General features: G+C 35.9%; 1 protein-coding gene across 1 annotated transcript in view; it reads left to right on the top strand.

Moving 5' to 3' along the window:
* The window catches only part of PHLPP1 (PH domain and leucine rich repeat protein phosphatase 1), a 222,367-nt gene that overhangs the window by 153,470 nt on the left and 42,109 nt on the right, over positions 1-26,788 (top strand). The window contains exons 5-9 of the mRNA XM_079109386.1: positions 13,014-13,160; positions 14,768-14,998; positions 20,004-20,206; positions 22,142-22,202; positions 24,696-24,791. Coding sequence (XP_078965512.1) covers positions 13,014-13,160; positions 14,768-14,998; positions 20,004-20,206; positions 22,142-22,202; positions 24,696-24,791 — 738 coding nt within the window. The remainder of the gene's footprint in view (positions 1-13,013; positions 13,161-14,767; positions 14,999-20,003; positions 20,207-22,141; positions 22,203-24,695; positions 24,792-26,788) is intronic.

The raw sequence follows: 26,788 nt of genomic DNA on the forward strand, positions 1-26,788 counted from the left end.
ATCTGTCACGGAACTCTGAAGGGCAGGGTTGGGAGAGATTGGAGACTGAACCCAAGACCAGGAAACATGGTGTCCGAAGGGGATGTAGGGGACTAACAGTTGGGTCCCTCACCACACAAGTGGAACCCAGGGGAGATCCCTGGAGTCCAGTCTTCCAGCATGAACCACAAGTACTGGGTGCTGGAGGTACACTGCTTTAAAGTCTCCAGGCCAACTGGCATTCAGCAAAGATCCTAAACCCTGCCTCCAGGAATTCTGTCTATGGGATTACTGTTCTCTCTCCAGCAGTCCAGAGGGTGGAGCATCACACTCCACACGAAACCACCTAAAACTGCTGAGAAGAGAAACTGAGAAACTTTTGAACTCCAGTGGAAAGAATTCTTTAACTTTTCATCAAGATTTTTTTATTTTAATTCTTTTTGTTACCTTAATTTTACATGGACATTTATACATATTCATATTTGTTTTTTCTCATTTCTGGCATTTTTGAAGCCTGTTATTTTTCATGGATTAATTTTTTGTGAACTAGGATGTTTGATTAGTATATTTTAGTTTTGTCTGATATTTTATTTTTAGTTTTAGTTTTAAAAAAAGTTTTATATATTTTTTCTCCTGTTTCCCGATTCTCTCTTTTCTTCTGCTAACAGCTGATCTCTACTGTTCTCTTTCATGCTTCCCTTAATTTTTTACTTCTTCTCTCCTCCCTCATAATTATCACATCCTATATCATTTCTGTTCCCTCCGTGTCCATCCTTTGAAATTATAAGCCTTTTGCAAACTTGCTGTTTTTATTGTAGGCAATAACTCATACCATTTCTGTTTATTGTGATAATTAACATTTTAGACATCATGGTAGGAACTATTTGGTTTAATAGTTATATTAAACCAAATTTTGTATATTGTTTGCATTGCTTGTTATTATTTGTCTCCCCTAAACAGTGAGTTACTAGAAACCTTCAGCAACACTATATGTCCACAGAATAGAAACTTCACTGCCTCAGTTCCATACTGTTATATGGATAGACACACAAACATGAAAAAGAAAGGGAACAGATCACCCGAAACAAACCAATGTAGTGTACTGTACTCTAATAACAGAATCCATCAATGCCACCATGAAAGAAATGTCAGAGAAGGAGGTTAGAATGTACATAGGTAAACTGATATATGAAGTAAAGGATAGTATAAGAAATGAAATCAGAGAAAAAGTATAGGAAGTGAAAGATAACTCCAATAAAGTGGCAGAGATTCTGAAAAAAATCAAAAAACCAAAACAAAACAAAAACCAAGCAAAAATCCTCAAAAAGAATGAAGCAATAAACCACATTAAAAATTCAATAGAAAGCATCAACAACAGACTAGACCACTTGGAAGACATCAGACAATGAATACAAAATATATAATCTTGAAAATAGAGTTGACCACGGAGAGAAGATGTTAAGAAACCATGAAAAGAACCTGTAAGAACTCTGGGACAACAGAAAAAAACCAGAGTTGAGATTTACTGGGACAGATGCAGGTGCAGAGATACAGACCAAAGGAGTACACAATCTTTTTAATGAAATATGAGAAAATTTCCCAGACCTAAAGAATGAAATGGAAAATCAACTACAAGAGGCTTATAGGACCCCAAATGTACAGAATTAAAACAGACCCACATCAAGGCACAGTATAATGAAAATGCCTGACAGAATAGAATTTCAAAGGCTGCAAGAGAAAAACATCAGATTATGTGTAGGGAGAAACCAGTTTGGATTTCAGCTGATTTCTCAACCCAGACTCTCAAAGCTAGGAGGTCCTGAAATAACGTACTAAGCTCTGAAAGAAAATGAATGCAACCAAGAATCGTATATCCAGCAAGATTAATCTTATATCCAGCAAGATTCATCTTCAGATTTGAAGATGAAATAAGAACCTTCTATGATAAACAAAAGTTAAAAGAATTTGCAACTAAAAAGCCTGCTCTACAGAACATTCTCAACAAAATATTCCATGAAGATGAAATGAAAAAAAAGTGAAAACCAACAAAGGGAGGAGCTATACTAAAGGAATAGTCAATCAAAGGAGACACTAATTCAAATTAAAAGTTAGAGGGGCTGGGCATGTGACTTAGTGGTAGAGAGCTTGCCTAGCATGTGTGAGACCCTGGGTTTGATTCTCAGCACCACATAAAAATGAATAAATAAAGGTATTGTGTCCATCTACAACTAAAAATATTTTTTTAAAAATTAGAAATAAACCCAAATGACCAGGAGTATAAATCATATCTCAATAATAACCTTGAAATTAATGTCCTAAACTCATCAATCAAAAGACACAGACTTGCAGACTGAATTAAAAAATAAGACCCAACGGAATGCTGCCTCCAAGAGACTCACCTCGTATGCAGAGACATCCATAGATGGAACGTGAAGACATGGGAAAAAACATATCACTCACAAGGATCACATAAACAAGCAGAGGTTTCTATCCTCATATCAGATAAAGTGGACTTTAAGCCATAGTTAATGAGAAGGGACAAAGAAGGCAATTTCATACTGCTTAAGGGAATCATACATCAACAAGACATAACCATTCTAAATATTTATGCCCCAAACAGTGGAGCATCTACGTACCTCAAACAAACCCTTCTCACTTTCAAGCATCAAACAGACCCCAACACAATAATACCAGGTAACTTTAACATGCCTCTGTCACCACTGGATATGTGCTCCAAACAAAGACTAAAGAAGCTATTGAAGTAGAAAATACAATTGACAATTTAGACTCAACAGACATATAAGAATATTTCATCCATCAATGACTGAATGCACTTTCTTCTCAGCAGCACCCAGATCCTTCTCTAATATAGACCATGTTATGTGAACTATCACCTACATTGGCATATAGTTTTAATGTTACCTTAATATATTTTTAGCATTTCCAGTTATTTTGATTGCTCCCTTTCCAATTAATTTTTTTTTTTTCCCTTTTAAAAAATGTTTTTTTGAGACAGGGCCTCACTAAGTTGCTGAGGTTGGCTTTGAACTTTTTTTTTTTTAATTGTAAACAAATGGGAAACATGTTGTTTCTCTGTTTATAAATGGAATAAAGGCGTACCATTTGTGTAATCATAAATTTACATAGGGTAATGCTGTTTGATTTATTCTGTTATTTTTTTCCCTTCCCCTCACCCCTCCCGATATTAATTTTTGTTCTTGCTTTTTTCTTGATTAGACTTGTTTTTATCAAACTTCAGCTGTATTATTTTCTATTTCATATATTTCTGCTCCTCTTAACTTTTTCTTCCTACTACACAATTTGAAAATAATTTATTTTAGCTTCTTTCTGATACAAGCACTTTAAGTTATTAATGTTCATCTGAGCACTGTTTCATCCCAGATACCCTGATACTTGAAGCTGTTATCACTTAATTCAAAGCACTTTTTATTTACTTTTCTTGTGCTTTCTTCCTTGACCTCTGAGAGATTTGTACGTGTGCATTTAATTTTGAAATAGTTCACAAGTGGGGTTGGGGTTCTGTATATCTTAAGTTGATTGATTTCTTTTTAAAAATTATTTTTAGTAGTAGATGGACAGAATATCTTTATTTTATTTATTTATTTTTATATGGTGCTGAGGATCTAACCCAGTGCATCACACATGCTAGGCAAATGCTCTACCACTGAACTATAACCCCAGTCTCAAAGTGATTGATTTCTAATGTAATAAATCATGCAGGAAACACCGTGTGCATGATTTCAAATTTTAAGAACAATGTAATGGAAATGCTTTTTATATTGATTGTATTGGTTGCATACATGTCAAAACTGATCAAATTGCATAGTTCACATATGTGCATTTTATTTACTTCAATTTTACCTCAGTAAAGCTATGACAAAAATAGAACTACTGGAGGGCTAGTGAGGCCAGATACAGGGTCTAAAACCATGATTGCCTTGTTTCCTCATAGCAATTTTGAGGGGTGCTATTCCTGCTTTGCAGTTAATCAGAAATGACTGTGAAGTTGGAGAAGGGAACAGGTAAGAGCAATAATAGTTCACACCCTTAGACACTGCAGCATATTTCCTGTCTAGATACAGTGCTGCTGTCACTGTACCTCTGTTTTATGAGGTAAATAGAGTAGGCGATGCAAATTAAAGCAATGTCGTTAACCTGGCAGAGTAGTGATATTATTAGCTCCCTGCTCCCATCTGTTCCCTGTCCCCTCTTTTGACCTCTATCATCTCAAGGTCCTACTCTGGGAAACAATTATATTCTTTGTTACATGAAACTTAGCATACCTAGTTTGAAAGGGACTTCAAAGTTTGCTTGTAAAGAAACTACAGTTATAATTTCTGCCTCTGTGGGGTATCAAGTGTATACTTGATTTGCTCTTCCAGTTTTACAAAGCAGAAGTGTGCCTTGGAGCTTTGGTATAAGTCAAATCTGAGTGTAAGCTCCCACAATACCCAGTGCTGTTTACTAAATGGAATACTGTTGTACTGTGTCTTGTAACTTCATTTTAATGATTAACTAAGATTACCCTTTATTAGGCACTGCATAAATGTTAACTTGATTTGTTTTCCCTTTGAGCTCTGTTGTAGGACAAATGAACATGAGTTATATTTCTTTATCAAAAGCAGATTGCTTTCCCTGGAAGAAATAAAGTCAATCTTTTCAGATGGTTGGGAGCTTTGGGCTGTGCTGGAAGTGGTTTGGATTTAAATATATAAAATGTCTGAAACACTCATTGTCCTCCATTGCTGATGATGTCACCCTTGACAGGAGGAAAGGAGAGTGAAAAGGTATACCACTGTGTGACCAGCCTTCACCAGTGGCTTAAAATCAGGAGCAATAGGCATCACTTTATATTAAACTCTTTAATAAGGTGTAATGAAAGAGAAAGGGGAGGGAATAAAAGTAGTAATGATGGTGAAAAGCAGTAGATATGAAGTTGTGTGCAGTAGTCACTCAATTTGTTTATCTGTGAGCTTGGGAAATAAAAGAGAATAACTTCAAAGGCCCCCTTCTTCTCTGAATTTTTTTTTTCCCTTTGGTTCCAGGGATTGAACCCAGGGGCACTCAACCACTGAGCCACATCCCCAGCACTTTTTATTTTTTATTTTGAGGCAGGGTCTCACTAAGTTGCTTAGGGCCTTGCTAAGTTGTTGAGGCTGATTTTAAATTTGCAATCCTCCTGCCTCTGCCTCCCCTTGAATTAACAGGTGTGTGCCACCGTGCCCAGCTCCTACTCTCCATTTTTGATAACCCCTGAGAAATATGGAGGATACCCACTGTTTTAATCCATTTGGATTGCTCTAACAAAATAATTTATAAGCAGTTGGGTGACTTACAAGCAACAGAGTCATTGTTCACAGTTCTAGAGACTGGGTAGCCCAAGATCAAGGCACCAGCAGATTCAGCATGGGTGAGGGGTTACTCTCTGCTCTAGAGATGGTGCCTTCTCCCTGTGCCCTCACATGGTGGGGCAGGGCAGCTCCCTTTGGCATCCTTTATAAGGGCACTGGTCCCATTCAGGAGGGAGAAGTTCTCGTGACCTAATCCCCTACTGAAGAACCCACCTCTCAATATTAGCCCATTTGGGTGAGTTTCAGTATATGAATTGGGAGGTAAGGGGTCACAAACATTCACACCACAGCATCTACTTTAATTTTCTTTAGCCTTGACACTGTGTGTATGTATGTACTGTAATGAGATGTTTAAACAAAACCCCAAAGTTTTTTTTTCTTGACCTTCTAGCTTCTAAACCTTTGTTATTACTAAACTAAACACTGTCTGTGTCATCATGTTTAAAATATTTTTTACTAATCTTATAATTCTATGATGCTATGATTCTTCTCTCCTAGATTGAACTCTAAGAGGAAATATCTGTACATGAGTGAATATAATGATAGAACTTAAGTATTAGCTTAAAATAGCTATTTAAAATATCTCACCAAATGTGTTTGTACATATCTTTTTTTTCTCAACCCAACCAGTTTTATTTTAGAATTTGTCTCTGTACTCCTATGATCATTTATCTGACTTACCTATGGGCATGACAGAGCTCAAAGTCTCATACTGTATTTTGTTATGGAGAAATAGAGACTTCTGGTGCTTCCTCTTCATTCTTTTTTTTTTTTTTTTCTTAAGTGATGATAAAATGAAGAAAGATCATCCACTCAGGATTTTGATCTTCTTTCAGAACTTACATATTGCCTTTAGGTGTCTATTTCACCCATTTTAAGTACCAAGGAGAAATGAATTTGTGAGGACCTTCCCTCTGCCTTTTTCTAAGAGGGTTTTTGAATCTGCAAGTGCTAGTAATCTGTCCTCTACATCTACAAGTAAAAAAAGTAGAATTCCAAGAAGGGTAGGGGTTAGTTCCCCAATCAGGTGAATTGTAACATTGGTTGATGTGTTCTGATCAAGAACCTGGGTATGGTGACACACACCAGTATTCCCAGCGGTTTAGGAGGCTGAGGCAAGAGAATCACAAGTTCAAAGCTGGCCTCAGCAACTTAGTGAGGCCCTAAACAACAGAGCAAGACCCTGTCTCCAAATAAGAAATAAAAAGGACTGGGAATACGGCTCAGTGGTTAAGCACCCCTGAGTACAATCCCTGGTACAAAATACAAACAAAAACAAGAACAAAAATTGGGATCTCAGAAATAATCCATGCTTTATTTGGTAAACAATTCTCTGTTCTTCTCTGAGACAAATTTGGGGCATTGACTGTACTGGGAGGGACGTAAGGGAGTGTGGGGAATGTGGTGAGAGGGTACAAGAAAATCAGAGGGTACTTGCAAACAGAATCAGCTCTTAAAACTTTCAGGTCTAGTATAAAAGTTTAAATGTAGACCCACATGTCATATATTTGAATACGTAAGTTATAGTCAGACTAACAAACTATCAAATATCTTCTGACAAGTATACTTTTATTAGTTCTGTAAAAGTAGATTAAAATTAAATCCTCATATTCCTTGGGCTTTGGTACTGAATATGACGGCAGGTGCGACACAGGGCCACTAAGTCTGCACCTCCTCTCTTTTAATCTCCAGTTTCCTTCCCCACTTGCAGGGGTGTGGACACTGCAGTGCACTCTGTGGTTTACAAGTACACACACACAGGTGGCAGGTTGGAGCCTGGGAAGAATCCATGCTAGCTCTGCAAATAGGGTTGGTGTCATTTGGTAGAAAATTCCAGGGTCCTGCTTGCTCTTAATATGTAGAAAGCATTTCTCCAATGGAAATATAATGCAGGCCTCAAAAATAACTTTAAATTTTCTGGCATCCATGTTAGAAAAAGTTACACAGATTAAATTACTCTTACTAATATATTTCATTTAATATACTGTCAAAATGATCAGTTTTAATAAAATTAATGAGATAGTGTACATTCATTTTTAAATTTTTGTACTAAGTTTTTGAAATCTTGTACAAGTTGGACATCCCTAATCTAAAAGCCCCAAATCTGAAACGTTCTGAGATACACAACTTTTTGAGTTCTGACATGAGGCTTAAAAAGTTTTGGATTTTGAAATTTTGGATTAGGGATGCTTAACCAGTCTATACTTTCAGTTCCAAAATCTGAAAAGCTTCCATATCTGAAACACTTCTGCAGCATTTGGACAAGAGATACTCAACCTGTATATATTTTAAACTTGGTGAATGTATAAATTTGGACTATCCCCATTTCAAGTGCTCTGTAGCCATTGGGGCTGGTGGTATCATATTGGACCATGTAACTGTAGGGGAAGGTAGCCTAGAGGGTGCTAGGGCTGGGATTATACCTCAGTGGCAGAGCCCTTGCCTAGCGTACATGAGGCCCTGGGTTCAATCCCCAGTACTGGGGGTGGGTTGGGGGACTTACAACTAAGGACTGAAGTCTTGCCAATACAGGGGGAGTTTTTGGCCTCTGGGATCAAGGACTGTCTTCTTTGGGTAATGTTCTGTCATTGACTTGATGGAGAGAATAGCCAAACCTCTTCTTTGAGCTGGTAGCCATTTAAAAATATAAAAGATACAGACATAAAATAAATGGGGATACTTCTTCAGAGGTTTTACCCCTTGTTTCCATGTAAGCCTATCAACTGTGTTGTGCTCTTTCAGTTCACTGCTGCTTTTATTTGCTTCAGTAGTGATAATATTCTAGTAAATTTGTTTGTACAAATGAATTATAACCTGTTAATGACTTATACTTCTCCAAAAACTAATGCTTCTTATTTTCTATCTTGAGTAATCATTGGCTTTGAAATCCTCCTATCCCCCACTTCCTTCTATTTGTTCTTTGTATATCTTTTTTTATTTGTATATCTAACATGATGGTAGAGTGTATTTTGATGTATTATACATACATTGATTTTAACTTATCATAATCAGGATCCCATTCTTGTGATTGGACATGATGTGGAGTTACACTGGTTTTGTATTATATATGAACATAGGAAAGTTATGTCCTGTTCATTTAGTTCTTTCCTATTCCCGTCTCTCCTCCCTTCCCTTCATTCCCCTTTGTCTAATCCAGTGAACTTCAGTTCTTTCCTCCCCCATCCCTTATTGTTTGTGAGCATCCATATATCAGAAAGAACGTTTCAGTCTTTGGTTTCTCGGGATTGGCTTATTTTACTTAGCATGATAGTCTCCAGTTCCATTCGTTTACTGGCAAATGTCATAACTGCATTCTTCTTTATGGTTGAGTAATATTCCATTGTATCTATATACCACATTTTCTTTTTCCATTTATCTATTGAAGGATACTTAAGTTGGTTTCATAGCTTAGCTAATTGTGAATTGAGCTGCTATAAACATTGATGTGGCTGCTTAATATGTTGAGTTGATGTATAATTCCCTGAAGCAATATGAAATGACTTTGTCACTTCTGATTTACTTTGACTTGATTTTTTAATTTAATTTAATTTATTTATTTATATGCAGTGCTGAGGATCAAACCCAAGACTTCATGCGTGTCCTCTTTATTTGATATGAGATTAGATACCCTTGCTTGTTTATGCAATCCTTATGAATGATGTTTTTTCCCATCCTTTTTCCTATGAGGTGAATCTCCTGGAGACAGCATATTGTTGGATCTTGTTTTTTAATCCCGTCTTCCAGTCTGTGTCTTTTGATTGATGAGTTTAGACCATTAATGTTTAAGGTTATTATTGAGAAATTATTCTTATTCCGTCATTTTGATTTCTGGTTTTTAATTTGAATTAGTTTCTCCTTTGATTGACTATTCTAGTATCATTCCTCCCTTTGCTGGTTTTTACTTTTATTTTTCATTTCTTCTCCATAAAATATTTTATTGAGTATATTTTGTAATTCAGGCTTCCTGGTTGTGAATTCTTTTAACTTTTGTTTGTCATGGAAGTTTTTATTTCATTGTCAATTGTGCAGCTTAATTTTGCTTGGATATAATAATTTTGGCTTGCATCCATTTTCTTTCAGAGCTTGGTATATATTATTCCAAGACCTCCTGGCTTTGAGGGTCTGCACTGAGAAATCAGCTGAGATCTGCAATGGTTTCCCATTAATTGTGACCTGTCATTTTTCTCTGGTAGTTTTTCAACTTCTATACTTATTCTGTATGTTAAGCATTTTCATAGTAGTGTGCCTTTGTGTGGGTCTGTTGGAATTTTGCATATTTGAGGTCATGTTAGCCTCCTGTATTTGATTTTCCATTTCATCATTAAGGTTTGGGAATTTAACTGATTATTATTTCATTAAAAAGATTGTACATTCCTTTGGTTTTATCTCTGAGCCTTCACCTATCCTAATAAATCTTATATTTGGTCTTTAGGTTATCCAACATTTCTTGGAAGTTCTATTCATGGTTTCTTATCATCTTTTCTGCATGATCAACTTCATTTTCAACTTTATGTAATTTGTTTTCATTTCTGGAAACTGTCTTCCAAGTGATCTAGTCTGTTGGTGATGCTTTCCATTGAATTTTTAATTTGGTTCATTGATTGCTTTGAGTATTTCTGTTTGATTTTTCTTTTCAGAATCTCTTTATTGAAGCCATCTTTTACTTCCTGATTTTCTCTCTGATTTTATTCTTTATATCGTCCTTTACCTTGCAGATCAGTTTAACTATGAACATTCTAAACTCCTTCTCTCACATTTCTACCACTGTGGTGTTGATGGATTCTGTTATTAAAAGTATCTTGGTTTGTTTTGTCACTCACCTTGCAGAGAAGCAGCCTGTCTGCTTTCACACCACAGAGCAGCCAGGAATGTGACCTCTATTCCCCCATTCTTTTTTTTTTTTTTTTTTTTTTTTAAATATTTTTTAGTTGTCAAAGGACCTTTTTTATTTAATTTAATTAATTTATTTATATGCAGTGCTGAGGATCAAACCCAAGACTTCATACATGCCAGGCAAGCACTCTAGTACTGAGCCATAACTCCAGCCCTCTATTCCATCATGTTGTCCCCCACTTTGTGAAAAGTCTGTTTATTATGTTGGATAATATCTAGTGGACTTTTTTCCTTCCCAGAGGGTCTTTTTTTAAAAACAACTTTTTTATTTAATAGCGTGCAAAATTTAAAATCATGGCCTGTTCTGACGAATGATGAAAAGGACCTAGAAAGGGGCATACCACTTTTGTTTGACCAAGAACAACTGTTTTGTCTGTGATGACTAAGGCAGGTGTTTTATCTGAGGGAGGGTTGCCTCATTTGTATGGGTTGAGAGAGTGGGTGTAAGGGGTGTTACTGACGTAAACTGTTAAATTTGAGTTTTGGATAATGAATGCATTGTTTTAAAGTGTCCCACTGCAGTATTGGAACATAAAGGAAAAAAATAACTATTACATATCTGACATTTAAATTTAACTTCATGTCCTGTATTTTATCTTGTATTCTCATTTCAGGACTCCTTTACTCTCTCAAAAATTGAGGATTCTAGCCAGGTGCAGTGGTGCACACTTGTAATCCCAGCAACTTGGGAGGCTGAGACAGGAGGATCTCGAGTTCAAACCAGCCTCAGGAAAAGCAAGGCACTAAGCAACTCAGTGAGACCCTGTCTCTAAATAAAATACAAAATAGGGCTGGGGATGTGGCTCAGTGGTTGTGTGCCTCTGAATTCAGTCTCTAATACCAAGAAAAAAAATAAATTGAGGATTTTAGGCAGCTTTTATTTATATAAACTATTCATTGCATTACTGAATGACAAGTTAAATGACAATTAATTAATGACATTAAGTTAATGACAATTAAAAGTTAACTGTTGTTACAAAACAAAAGCCAATAGTGCGAAGAGTGTCATTGTTGTATATTTTTACAAAAGATGTGGCTGGATTTTCATATTTCTGCATTCAATATGGTGTACTATCATAAGGACCTGTACCTTCTGGAAATCTCCACTGAACATTTGACAGAAAATGAGAGTGGCAAAAAGCAAATGAAATCTTAGTATTGTTAAGAAAATAGTTTTGCCCTTGGGGATTTTTGGAAAGGGTCTCAGGTACCTCTTCGGGGGTCTGCCATGCATGCTTTGAGAACCACTAGACTAGGAATATGAGTCCCTTTTTTTTTTTTTTTTGGGTGCTGGGGATCAAACCCAGGGCCTTGTGCTTACAAGGCAAGCACTCTACCGACTGAGCTATCTCCCCAGCCCCAAGTCTCTGTTTTATTAGTATGTCATAGAAAATCAGAATAGAGATGACATTCTTTGTTTTCAGAAGGTCTAATGATAGAAGTATTAAATGTAAAACAACTTAAAAGTGATTTTCAGTTTAACAGTAATTCTTTCCTAATTTTTAAAAATTTATAATACTAGTAGGTTTACAGTCACCTATTGAAGAAAACAACTATTAGAAAAAATCAAGGCAACACTTTGAAACTGTTTGGTGCTTGTCAACTTTCTGTGTAAAATAAACTTTTATTTATCTTTGTAGAATGAAGTTTAGCCTTCTTATTATAGAATTCAGTAAACAGGTCACATGATAACTTAAAAATGTGGATTGGGTTGAATTGGGTCTAGGATATGTGTCTGTTTTAAGTGTAGTAGTAGACCTTGACAGGTTTTTAAAAATTTAATATAATGTAATAAGTTATCTGGTTCTCATCTCGTATAAAAGTGGTGTAGAGATTGGCAGTGGGCCAAATGTAAGAGTAAAATTAAAGATAGCTTTTGCAATTGCTTTAGTTGCTTGGGCAACTGAGAAAGCGAAAGAGTCACTAATAGAAATAGAACAGGAGGAAGGAAGTACTGGGATGGGATAAAGATGGTAAATTCAACCTGGGACTGGACATGCAGGGTGGCTCCAGGGAAGACTGCGTGTGATAAGACAAAGAATTGTTGACATTTCAGTGAGAAGATGTCCTAGGAAGACAATGCAGAGCAAATACAAAACTGGCAGAGAATGTATCTGCGAGGAGTGTTTTAGTTTGTGGTGGGAAGAGGAGACAATGAAGAAAGAGAAGAGGGTCGGCTGTGTGAGGGAAGTGTTGCTAAGGTGAAACAAGAGCTTTTCAAGACGGGCGTGTGGGCAACAGGATTGAGTGCTGTATTGAGATAAGGAATGGTAATTGGTTCTTAAATTTGGATCTGCAAAGTCCTGGCTACCTTTGGAGAGTGTTTTTTCGATAAATTGTTAAAAGTTCTTATTTCCATTTATGTTTAAGAGAATAGAAGAAGTTTTTGACTTCTCTGAGATAACAGGAAGAGCTAGCTTCCCAGCTTTGCCTGCTCTCTTGCCTTCTCTCACAGGGACCATTTACCCTGGGTGTTCATTACACAAACTGAGAAACAGCTGAAAATCTTACTCTGGTGGAACTCACTTCCTCAAATATTCAACTTTATTTTAGAGCAACAAGTTTGTGTCTAAATATAATATTGACAGTCTAGGAAAGACAGTGGCCTAGAGTCAGCTAAGTCAGTTCTGCTCTGCTGTTTCCTTAACCTCTGAAGGCTCTGTTTCCACCTCAGTTGAAGTTGGGAGTATGACTCAGCTATGTTAAAGTCATGTAATGTTATACATCTATGATATTTTTCTTTCCTTTTGTTTTGATTTATTGTAATAGGTTCACCAAGTTGAAGAGTCTTAACCTTTCCAATAATCATCTAGGGGACTTCCCATTAGCAGTCTGCAGTATTCCAACCCTGGCGGAGCTGAACGTGTCCTGCAATGCCCTGCGAGCAGTCCCAGCAGCTGTTGGAGCTATGCACAAGTATGTGGTGGCCTCAGAAACCTCAGGGAAGCTGCACTGGGTTGTGGCCCCCAAACTGGAGATCAGACATGAGTGATCTATATAGAAAGAGTTTATTTGTTAAGAGTTCACTCTTTAGGATCTTGTAATAATTAAGATACCTTGTTTAAAACTGATGAATGGGTGTGTCTAAACATGGGGGAAAGAAGTCAATTTTAAGAAATTTTAAGAAGGATTTGTTTGATGTACAGGGATGCACCATTGTTTGGGGCATAAATATTTACTATCGTTATGTCTTCCTGATTTATGGTTCCCTTAAGCAGTATGAAATGTCCTTCTTTATCCCTTCTGACTAACTTTGGCTTGAAGTCCACTTTATCTGATATAAGGATGGAAACCCCCACTTTTTTACTGAGTCCATGTGCGTGGTAGGTTTTTTCCCATCCTTTCACCTTTAGTCTGTGGATGTCTTTTTCTATGAGTCTCTTGCCCTTCCTTGGGCAAAATCGCAAAACATGGAATAGTGCTCTGGACTTTTCTCATCTTTCAGAAACCTCCTCCAGAATAGACCAGAAAAATTTTGTCTGGTTTGAAAACAAGTAATAGTTATTATTTTTTTTTAAAAATGAGCACCTATATAATTCCAAAAAGAGGAAGAAAAGAATAGAGGAGAAAAAGTATAGGCCAAACTAACAACAGAGCACTTTGAAGAAAATTTGTTGGAACAGAAAAAATTATAGAATACACGTAGGGCCTTGAATGTAATAATAATTAATCAAACACATTAATAAATAAGACAACAGAATAGATACACAACAATCAGGAAACACTGCAATATATATATATATATATGTATGTATGTATGTATGTATATGATCTAGAACTAGGTAAAATAAAGAATGGGAAATCGATTACCTATTTTATAAGAAGTAAGATAAACATACAAAGATAAACCTTATGAAATAGTCAATTATTCAAATAAAGACAGTAAGGGTAGGAATAAAAAGTATTAAAAGAAAACAATTTTATAATGATTATGGGAGGAGGGGAGAGATAGGGAAGGTAATTGGGAATGAAATTGGTCAAATTATGTTGTGCACATATGTAACTATGTAACAACAAATCCCACTAATATGTGAAACTGTAATGAACCAATAAAAATTACAAAAACTTAGATATCATATTGGTTGGTTCTTTGAATCATGTGTATGATGTACCAGGGCCTGATTATTTGAAATTAATAAGTAAATGAAGTAAAACTTCATCTCAACAGTGTTTGAGAGATTAATGCTGATGGTTACAGCTGCTCACATTTATTCATTAAAAAAAAAAAAAAAAAAAAAAAGAAAGAACAAGGAAAGATGGGTATTTGGACTGGTTCGTACCACAGTTAACTCACACTGTTCCCATAGATGCATATCCAAGTTGAGAAAATTGATCACAGGTTCCATTTTTAATAAAAGGTTAAGTTATTTCTGATTCTTTTTTCCCCATTATTGCCTCAGGCCCTGTCCTGATGTATTTTCAAAGAGTAGTACATTTTTTAGTAATATGTTCTTTATGTATGTTGATAATAACAATATAAAATGTACACTTCTCTTTATGATTCTGTATGTTTTCTTTAATAGCTTGCAGACATTTTTGTTGGATGGAAATTTTCTCCAGTCCCTTCCTGCTGAGTTGGAGAACATGCACCAGCTCAGCTATCTTGGTCTTTCATTCAATGAATTCACTGACATTCCAGAGGTACTGGAGAAACTGACTGCTGTGGATAAACTTTGTATGTCTGGAAACTGTGTGGAGACTCTTAGGCTGCAGGCTCTAAGAAGAATGCCTCACATTAAACATGTGGATCTCAGGTAACTGTTTATGAGAAGTATGCCATTAGAGTGGTTGACTTACATTTGGTGGGGAGGGGGGATTCCTATAGTTCTTTTGGTGAGATTAGCTAAAGCAAGTAGACTGGTTAGTTGAACTAGAACCTATTTTTCTATTTCTGCCAGGAGGGAAGAGTAATGATTAATAGTAGAGTTTGCTCTTACCTGAAACATTTTTATAAATATTCTCATTGATAAATGATCATATGGCTTGAAGGTCTTAACTTTGTCATGTGAAATCAAACCCAGTTTTAATTTGCATGGATACATAGGACCATTGAGTCAGAAAGCTATTTAAAGTAAATGAAGATTGTTTCATTGAGAACAAGTTGGAAATTGTTTTTTCTTAGTTCTTCTTATCTCTGACTTTCTGAGGCATTGGACATCATTAAGCATCTCCCCCTTTCTTAATTTTTTTTTTCTTTCTTGGCTTCCTTAATATAATTTGTTCATCAAGTTAAATTTATTTTACTTTTCAAAATTTCCTCTCTTCATCCAAGTGACTCTAATCTTAGTTTACCATTCATTACAAAAGTTATCAAACCTGTAATCTGTCATACTGAAGTTTGACTATTGCCTCCACTCTCTCCCAGTGCAAGACAAAAGGAACTTGCATTTTGAATCTGATTACACTAAATCCTATCTGGAAACCACCAGAACAATCTCCTCACTATTTTTATAATAGATGCTCAGCAAAAGATTTACTTTTTGTTTCTAATACACAGAGAACTAGTATACAAGGAGAAAACTTTTTTAAATTTCTCTTTTTAAGGAAGAGCAGGACCTGTCATGGACTTGAGTTCTTACATAGTGACATATAAGAAGGAGTTCATCCTTAATGCTAACTTGCCCAGTGTGATACTTTTCCAACAAAACTAATTCCCTCATTAATCAGGGGTGACTGCATATTAGCCATGTTGAGTATTGGGCAGATATGTTCTCATGTATAAATTACAGTTGATAACAAAACCTAGTTCATAGAGTTATGGAGAGAATTGAATTAAATCGCCTAGCACTCCCAGCAAGCATTGTCCTCTGTTATTATTGCCCAGGGATTCTTCCCTGCTTGTGGAACCTGCTCAACTTTGGTTCTTAGCATTTTATACTCTGTTTATTAAAGGTGGGTCTGTCCTTGCTTCACTCCCACTTTCCTCTCTGTTGCCAACCTCAAGCTCTAACGCAGGCTTGTCAGTCTCATCAGATTGAGTAGCATCATCTTTGCCTGCCCTCGCTTCTCCCTTCATGTGGTTTGGCCTATTAAACTCACATATTCCAGTTCCACAAGAATTGCTTGGCTTCAGCTTTTCTCAAACTAAAGGAATCAAGCCTGTACCACCGAGAGAAGTGTTAGCAATTTGAGATCTAGAGTTCTTAATTTGGGGACTATAAATGTTTCTAATTTCTTTAGTTTTGAATAATTTGGGGAATGGGACAGGATAGGGAACTAAACACTTGGTTGACTTTCTTTCCAAACTGTTAATGTTATTTTCCCCTGAGTGAATTGGATTTAGAAAACCCTCCTTTACAGAGTTCAGGCCTTTTTCAACTCACACACCCAGTGGTGTAACTTTAGTAGAGCCAAGGATGATGGGTTGCACTGAACTGCAGGAACAGCCTGAGATGATTTCTAGGGTACCTGGTACTCATAAAAGGAGCATTTTTCTTGATCTGAATTAGCTTATAAATAAGATCAATCTGATGTCGGAGTAACAGTTCTCATTAAGAGACTTGTAAATTCTTCAGATTTCTGGCTCTAGCCTGAGTCTTTTTGATGACATCAGAGGTAGGATATTTAAATAGCAGGATAGACATTGGACATTCTGTAAATGTCGAGTGACTGTGAGCAGATAACTGCTTGTCTCCAGGTCCTGAACTGAGGAGGGAGACATCTACTCATATTTGCTTGTAAATCTGCCTTAATACTTTAAATTCAAGCTAGTAGAATAATTTAAGGGGAATTTCATTCAAGAATGGACCAATTTTATTGTTTGAGTTTCCTTCCAATGGAAATGTTACATTATACTAAAATCATTTTTCTTTTAATCTTTTTCTGTTGTGTAAGCTGATGTTTTTGATCCTGAAGCTACTTATTCAGTGGCATCATTAACACCTCTGCGCATCTACCTCTTCCCAGTTCTCTCTCCTTAGTATTTCTCTTACCCAATCTCTGTAACTCTTCTTTTTTCTTCTGGGGACCAATTTCACTTTAGCTGACAACTGAATAATTTCTCTTTGATTTCTCCTATTGACATATTTAATGAAATACTTGTGAAACAGAGTCCAGTTTCTTTCTTTACTCTACTGGGTCTTTCCCTTGATTCTTCTTTTTGCTGATAGGGACAGCGCCTTGTTAGTTAGCCAGACACAAATCATTTGACTCTCATCTTCCATCAGATTCGATGAGTTCTTCCTTCACACCAGTTTCCCTCTCTAATCCCTTCCTTTCCCTTCTTACTGCTGCTGCTCTTTCCTAACTGATACATCTGCTTCTTTGCGCAGCCTCTTAAGCAAGTACGATCTTGCTCAGAGCTTTCATTTTCTAGTTCAAGGTACCCGACTCTTATAGCTGGTTTCTGCCTATTATCATATAAGCCCCTTGAGGGTGAGGCTGTGTCTGAGCTGCTCACAGTGGTCCCATAATGTGGGCTACCAAGCCAAATTATATCCACAATGAGAAGTCTCAATATTGAGACTCACTTTAGAAATGTATAGTGGTTTCACATTCAAGTGTTTTGTGATGGACTTATTTCATTGTGCAGGGAGTCAGCTAGTTTAAGTGTTGACAAGCTTAACTGTCAAGTTGTTGATAAGGATGGAGCAGTGAATTTCTGCCCTTCCTATGGACTGCTTTCCTTTTCCCATTGACATCTGTTAAATTCCACCTACCTTTGGGATTCAGATGAGATGCTTCCCTTTCCCATAGCGTCTTGTTTGAGCATCCTCTGTATTTCTGACACCATTATGGCACTTGTCATACTGGTAGTCCTTACATTGAAAACTTCAAAGCATATCTAAGTCCCTGACTAAATTGTGAAATCCTTCGAGAAACTCGTTTCATTCACATCTTACTCACCAAGCAGCCATTGCAGCAGCACAGCCTTCACAGTTGATGAAGTACTAGCATGTGTATTACTCATTTTCATTCTTCCAACTACTCTTCAGGGAAAGGGGGGTATTATCCTCATTTCATAGATTAGAATTAGGCTCAGGGATGTTGGGTGACTTTCTCAAGGTCTTCTACGCAGTGTTGAGCAGCCACCTGGGACTAGCACATACTACTTCTCCACTGTGCCCTTCTATGCATAGGAACTGCTTAGCGATTATTTTTGAAGTAAATAAAATGCCTGTACCACCTGAAGGGAATTTTAACCATTTTATATTCTTAAAAAGTTTATCCTAAATAGGAGTAGTACTATGTGAGCCTAAAACCTTCTGATATTTGAATCATTATAAGTGTTGACAGTTTAAACAGTGGGGGTGTTAACTTTCTTTTTGTCATAGATTTTCTTTTGTCTCATTAAACCAACACTTTCATTATTTTAGTATTAAAATGACTGTGTATGTGTGACTGTTTCAAATGAAGATGATAATGTTATTGTGAATGTTATTTAAAGGGTGGTTTGGGGAAGACTTTTTAAAAAAATTCTGTAGCCTGTTGTCTTCAGCATGAGTTTTTTTTTTTTTTTGTTTTTTAAATCTCTTATACACATTCTAGTAATCTGAGCATGTTGAAATGTGTGAATTGGTGGGTGAATTGCGGCCAACTTTAAATCTTAGACCTAACAACAAAAAAGAGAGAAGGAGCCCAAACTGTCATCTTGGGGACCTTTGAAGGGTTCACATTCCGTGCTTGCATGTTGATGAATCCTAGCTCTGCTGTCACTCACCCTTGTGTTTCAGTGGCTTTATGATAGTACTCTTCGTAATTTAGTTACATAGCTTTTAAAATTTTTTCTAAAGGGCAGAAATTCACTGCTCCATCCTTATCATCAGTGTTCTTCTACTCAAGGACATAAGCGCAGAACTTTCTTGGTTTTATAATGAGATTAGAGGGTTTTGTCATCTTTTGTTTTAAAAGGAGTTAGGCATAGCCTATCAAACTGGGATTGAGATTTCATCTGTTTTCTTTCCTTTATCTTTGTTATATTGGTTCCTAGTCCCTGTTACTACTTGTCTTCTGGCAGTTCATCCATAGCAGCTTCACTTGGTTCACTTGGTCTAGTACTCATGACTAGAGATTTGGACAGTTTTCCCCAATGCATTGCTCCACCCTAGAATTGCTGGTCCCCATTGTTGTCATTTTGTGATTTTTCAGTGAATCCTGGATGCCACATTTCAGTATTTTCTGTACTTTGCTTTTTTAAATTAGTGTTCCCTAGATGGAGGTAGCTTTGCTAATCAGTCCTGGTCCAGAGCATTGCATTTCCTACTCCGGTGCTCCCATCCATTATGCAACTTGCAGTCATTACTTTTCCACGTTTACTCCTCAGTTCTGTCCTTCTTTATGACTGTTCATCTGTGTGCTCGGTCATCGGTCATCTCCTCTCTCGTTCGTTAAGTATCCAGGGAAGTTGCAATATGTGGAATAGGTGTTTCTGAACTCTGTTTCCTATGTTCTTTCCAGTATGGTAGCAGTACTTTCACAACCTAATTCTTTGGAAATAAGTTTATAAAAGGGGATTGATCTCTCTCTTGAAATGAATTCAGGTAAAATCAATATGCTTGCTCCTCTTCCAGACTTAACGGCCCAATTTGTGCCACAGAATGAAGTTGTGACACAACTTCTTGAAATTGAAATTGTAGCTGAAAGGAGCCAGTGAATCTGTCCTGTTAAGCACAGCCAGATGTTGAGATTAAAGAAGTCATGGAGAACTGTAACACCATGAAGCCTGAATCCTTTCTCATTACCCTGTTGTGTTAGGGTGTGACCATTTGTTTATAGCACTGTAGTTAATTACAGTCTCTGTCTGTGTCTTTCCCCCTGAAGACTGAACGTAATTAGGAAGCTTGTAGCAGATGAAGTGGACTTTCTGCAGCATATCACTCAGCTTGATTTGCGAGATAATAAACTTGGTGATCTAGATGCTATGATCTTCAACAACATTGAAATTCTACACTGTGAAAGGAATCAATTGGTGACATTAAACATTTGTGGCTATTTCCTAAAAGCACTCTATGCCTCTTACAATGGTATGTAACAGAGACCATATGGAAGCCCGTCTGTTTTTAAGAATTTACCCAGTGCCATCATTTCTGCCTCATTGATTTCTCTTTCCTCATTTAGTAAAATAAGTGTCAAATATTACCAAGATAAAAGTCATAAAAGAAGAAAGCTGGTTTTGTATTTAAAGGGATGAAAAAGGAAGATTTTATTGTTCCTAATTTGTTTCTTCTCATATTGTGATAGATATCATGGTTGATTTATTTCTTCTGTTTAAAGTAGGAGGGGGAAATATGAATAATTTCTTGGGCTACCTTATAAAAATAGTGAAACTGGGACCATAATTTAATACTAAAGAGTGAAAGGAAAGCCCATTTTTGGACTCCGTACACAACCTGCAGTTTCATGTTGCGCTAATAAGGAACTCAGAATAAAATAAACCTGAATGATATATACCCAAAGGGACACCATAAATCAAGAGCCAACCATTTAATAAAACATTTCCTCAAAATTTGAAAATCATGGCAGGTCCACAAATGAAAAGGTCGTAGGGGCATATGTTTGCCCAGGTGAAAGATCTCAGTCCCCTGCAATCAGCAAACTAAATAAAAGCAAGTATTTACTACTACAAATTGTAAGAATATTTATCAAGCACTTGCTTTGTGCATAGTGTAACTGTAGCTCATAGATTCTAAAAGATAAGGAATTAAAAAAATGCTTTCCATCATCTCATTGGAAAAATGAGCCAAACTTCAAGTAGGTACAGGTTCTAGTACAGTTGGGCTGAGCACTGAAATGATACAAGGCTTGGATAGTGAAGGCATATGAAATGGAAGGCAAGAATCTGAATCTGGCTTGTTTAGCAATTAGAAGAAGACAGAATTCTGAACTCCATAGCAGTTATTATGGGATGCATGACTTGAAGTCAGATGGTGAAACTTTGAACCTACTATAGTAAGCTGTAGAGAACCAGGGGAGATTCTCCTCAGGAGGACGTTGAGTGGAGGTGATGCTTTCATACTGCAAAAGTGAAAGCAGTGGACAGGTGCATTACGGGGAGAAGAGTGAGGGGATTCACTCCTCTGCTAATCCAGGTTATGAGATGGACTTTATGTGAGCAAAGGGAACTTGCTGCCAGGGATACAGATGTGGATTTTAGACTCCTCTTCTCAGAGTTTAGTACCTGAAAGTATGGAAGTAAGATAACTAGAAGAAATAAAAAAGCTGGTACAAAACGTTAACCTATGAGCCTCTCACAGTTGACTGGAACCAGAGTGGGCAACCAGATAGGAGATGAACCTGTGAATTACTCGGCAAGCATTTAACACAGCAGGACATTTAGAAATGACTCTGTCCAAGCCACAAAGCCCTCAATGGACAGTGGTGTCACATTTCATGAAGTTTTTTTATTTTTATTTTTTATTTTTTAGTTGACAATGGACCTTTATTTTATTTATTTATATGTGGTGCTGAGAATTGAACCCAGTGCCTCACACATGCTAGGCAAGTGCTCTACTACTGAGCCACAACCCCAGCCCACATTTCATAAAATTTTGAAGAAGTGTTTTCAGTTTGGAGTAGAGGATTCATTTGTGCCCTTCCAGAGAGTGCTTTTCATATGGTGAGGAAGGCAGAAAGCCTGGTGGTACTTGGCTTTATGAAAAGGACCCCTGGATGTTAATCATTTAGATACTGTTCAGCACACATAACAAGAGAAGAGTCACAGCAAAGGAATAGGAAAGACAAAGGAAGGTAGAATGAATGACTTATTTCAACCCCTGATTAAATTAGGGATTCTCCTTACTTTCCGATGGTTTAAAAATTGAACAATTAGGTGTATTGTAGTTCCTAAACTAAGCAAACAGTGGAGGATAAAGCACAGTGATATTCTACATACATAAAGAGTCTTTGTGTCATTTGGATAGTAATGTTTTTATGTGATTTTTTTTTTTTTTCTCTCCAAGAACTAGTTCAACTTGATGTTTATCCAGTTCCAAATCATCTGTCCTACATGGATGTTTCAAGGTAAGAAAACAAGTCTCAGAACACTCTTTGACTCTACTTTAAAGATGTTTAGATAATTATGTCTGTGCATAAGATAAACACTTTTTGTAGACCTTGAAGGTAAGCAATAAAAAAAATTATTTAATGGTCTTCTCCAAAAAATTAATGTGATTATCTCTCTGTTAAAATACATCTGTACACTGTAGCTCATACAAGAAAAATCAGGGTGTTGTTTTGGACTTCAATTTGAACGTCAGGTTTAGGCTTGAAAGATGGAGTGGAGGGTCATAACTTGAAAGTCCCGTAGATTTTAATTATGTCAGCCATGTCGTCTTTCCCTGAAATGATACTAATTATTTCTTTTTGGAGTACTATATTTCTTTGAATTTCTCCTCTTTGTTATTTTGTACATATATCCTCTTGCCAAGTACTCTTAGAAAATAGTCATTAAGCCTGCTTAGGTTTCTGAACACTTTTTCCAATAGGTTGACCATCTTACCTTTTATGCAAATTTGCCTCTGCAGCTTATCATAACTATTCCAGGTTCCCTAAGTACTTAATGCACTTTTCCCTGATGACACAAAGCTATGAATCTGTCTACAGCATATACTTTACAAATTAAATTTTGATAATTTTAATACATTGATTGAAACTCATGTTAAAGGAAATTCCAAAGGAAATACCACAGATTTCTGAACTCATGGGAGTCTGTGGCTCTCTCAAGGTGATGACTGTTAAGTCCTTTCAATGTGTAAATTCTCATGTTTGTTAACAGTCACCATAGTTTGTAATCCCAACTGCAGTGTGATTCATGATGCACAGAATTGCCTTTTGTCATGAAAGTACACATACTTAGCCATCTTAAATTATAAATGTACTCATAATTATGTAAGAATGTGTCAGTATTTAGCTATTGGAAGTATTATTACAATTAGAATTTTATTATACATTTATAATTATAAAATGACAAAATTCTTTGAGGAATGCTTCATGCATTTCCCACAGAAATGCTCATCAAACAGTTATATTTAGTGAAGTCAAAGTCAGACATTACATGATTTAAGTTTCTTCCTTTCTTCCATCTCCTGTCAGCTCTGGATGTTATTTTCACCTTCTAAATAAGAACAGTGTAGGAGTGGGGTTTGCATACATCGCTGCATATAAATATCTTAAACAGATTATTTTAGAGAGCTGGCCATAGAGTGAATCTGGTCTCCTCTTCTTTATAGAACATGATTGATAAGTGTACCCACTGAAACCCCGAAGTCAGCCTGAAATGGCAACGCTTGTGTCATGCTTGTTTCTGAATTCTGCCACCTAGATGTCATTCACCTTCCTTGTGTAACTCACTGGAACATGCTCTACCCCCACCCCCCCCAACCTTCCAAGCTGTCGTCTGTCATGGTGTTTATTAGGTCTTTAGAGCTCCTTGAGATTAAGTTCTGAGTTACTTTAATCATTTATAGGAATTTTCATTTCTGTATGTTGAGATTACTCTTATGAAGGAACACTTACTCTCCTATCTTCTTATTGTAGGAGTTAATTACTATAAGACAAAATAATTATGTCAGTCTTTAGCTTTCAAAGTCAGAACAGTGTGTACCTATATAGACAGAAAAAAATAATGCCTTGTTTTTATATTTTAATTGAAAAATGATATAATATCAAAATTATAGAACATGTATAATTCCCACCACAGTAACATCACAACTATATTCACCTTTGCTGTAATATCTTATAGTTCTTGTCCCGAGCATCATATTTTCACAGAATCGTTCATCTATTTGTAAAGAATTATAGTTGGAACTGGGATATAGCTCAGCGAGAGAGCGCTTGCCTAGCATATTTGAGGGCCAGTTTTTGCCTACTGGTCAATTTATTTAATAATTAAAGTCACTATGAGTTCAGTTCACATATTCTAGTAATTAGAATTACTACCTAATGCTCAAGTAAATGTTTTCAGTTAATAAGTATTGAGTCTTTACCGTCGGTGTACCTTTTCACTGGTGCCATTTTAAAGTCAGTTCTCATTCTTCCTCTTTATTCATGGCTCTGTTTTCATGATGCCAACTGGGATTGGAAGTATTTTAATGTTAAGTGTAAAAATGTAAATTTGAAAATAATATTAATGTAATTTGACTCTTTGACTTAACCAGAAGTGTTCATGTATTTTTCCCCAATATAAGATTTCCTCCTGTTCCTTAACTTGGATTTATACACTTTTTAGGAAAGCAATCTGGGAACTAGGAATTTTTAAATTTTTATTTTATTTTATTTGGATTTTAGAGATGATGCAGATAGTGTTGCAGTGTTCTTTCTTACTTATTCTATATTTCTTCTTAACATTTCACAGTTTATCTTCTAAAATAAAGTGAATGCACATATCCTTTTGATTTATCTCATTGTATTTTGGTATTCCATTAAAGTTTTATTTATTCTTTGTAATTATTTTGAATTTAGAATCATGTTTAGGTCAAATTTAATTTAAAAATAACTACATGTTTTTATTTTTAGAAACCACTTAGAAAATGTGCCTGAGTGGGTATGTGAAAGCCGAAAGCTAGAAGTTTTGGATATTGGCCATAATCAAATATGTGAACTTCCTGCCCGGTAAGCATTGCAGATCAAGTGAGAGAATCTTAAAATAAATGAGCAATGAATAGAAATGCTGATTTTAGTGTTTAACTTGTTTTTATGAACCTCCAAAAGAGTTTTAAAACCTTATTTGGTATCTTTACCCCATGTGTGTCTTCATGGAGTAAAGACTAGACTGAGGTTTTGACTCTGAAGCACACCTATCAAAACCACGCCAAGTGAGGGTGCTTGGTGGAAAATTTTAATTAAATTCACCTCCAGAATATTAGTTCTTTTGGGATCTTCTACTTTTGTCTGTTGACTTCACATGTCTATCTTTCCTATAAATAATTTTGTTTTTCTTAGATTCTAACTTTAGTGGGGGTATTGTTAGATCATTAAAATTTGAAGGGCAAACTTGATTCATCTTTTCTCATGTGCCTGTTGAGCACTTGAAATGTGACTGTGTGATCAAGGAACTGAATTTTCAATCTTATCCAATTTTAATAATTTAAAATCAAGTAGTCATTTGTGGCTAGTGGCTGCCATAATTCATGTCTAGTTATTTTCTCAACATTTTTAGCTGATCACTGAATGGAGGAAATCAATTGTTTCTACCAATGTACAATCCAGAATATCAGTGAAAATACTGCAGAAAATATGTCACCATTTTGGAGTAGCTTTTATTTTAGATTACTTTTACATGATCTTTAGGTGTATGATTAGCATTCATAAAGAACAAGAATAATGATATATACATGCTTGACAGGCCTAGTAAATATTTTAGAGTGGTTATTCATCATTGAGTCAAGTGGCTATTGAGTTTTGAGAAGTGTTATGTTCTAATTGAGAAGTTCTGTAAGTGTGAAATATATGTACTACATGCAAAATATTAACAACATTGTATATTAATTGCAATATACAATATTATAAAATATTTGAGATATATTGGGTCAAATAAAATATAAGAATTGTTATACTCTTTTAATGTGATTTCTAGAATTTAAAATTATGCATTTTGCATTATATTTCTGTTATATAACACTATGATAGAATAAAAGGCTCATTAAAGAAAGGATTCTTTTGTCTAATTAAGCTTTTGCAAATGCAGCTAAGAAAATGTTACATTTTTCTTCCATGGTACTTTATTTTCATAATCATCTCTCTCTTTCCTCTTCACCTCCTTAATATATGTTTTGGTTATTGTGGTTTAATCCTAAAAGAAATCTAAGTTACATTTTAAGTCCCTGAAAAGCTCAGGTAGTTTCTCTTTGTTCTTCAGCTGTACATTATATCTATAAATTTGATCCATTTGAAATTGCTCTCTGCCCAGGAGTATCACATTGAACATTTATGTAACCCTGTGCAGCCCATCACCATTATTGAAAAGGTAGATAGGTGTGGGTATGTGTGTTTGGATGTCTGCCCGCCCCCCCCTTTAGAAGAGGAAGATTAAAAACAAAAATAGGCTACTATTAATGGGGAAAATTAATTTGTTGCAAATTTGTTTTTTAACATTATCTTTCCTCTTATTTTCTCTCTTCTCTTATCCCTTCTGACCTTAATCCAACAGACAGCACATTAGTGATTGAGGCCTGTTTTGCGGTAGGCTCCCAAAGAGAATTTTTTATATTTACACATACCCTCAAAATACTTACAAGTTAACCAATACTTCACCCAATTGTCCCAAAGTTCATTAATCTTAAGATTAGTTGTGTATCAGTACAGACTTTGGGGGGATCTGAAAAAAATGTTTATTCAAAGCAGATATCAAATGCTCTATTGTCAAAGCATTTGAACAGTGTGTGTGTGTGTGTGTGTGCATGTGTGTGTGTTTAATATGGGACAAAACAATTTGTATTGTTTTCTCATGGTATTTAGCTGCACACTTTCTATGGACTCTGTTGTTTTATTCAAGCAAGACAGTGATTTGTTAGAATTGATTTAATACCTCAATTTTATTTATCTAAGTAAGGTATGTGAAGGGTTTAACAAAAATTATTATTTAGAAGTGTAAATGCATTAAGGGGAAA

This window comes from Sciurus vulgaris (assembly GCF_902686455.1).
Source record: "Sciurus vulgaris genome assembly, chromosome: 13".
NCBI classification, from domain to species: domain Eukaryota; kingdom Metazoa; phylum Chordata; class Mammalia; order Rodentia; family Sciuridae; genus Sciurus; species Sciurus vulgaris.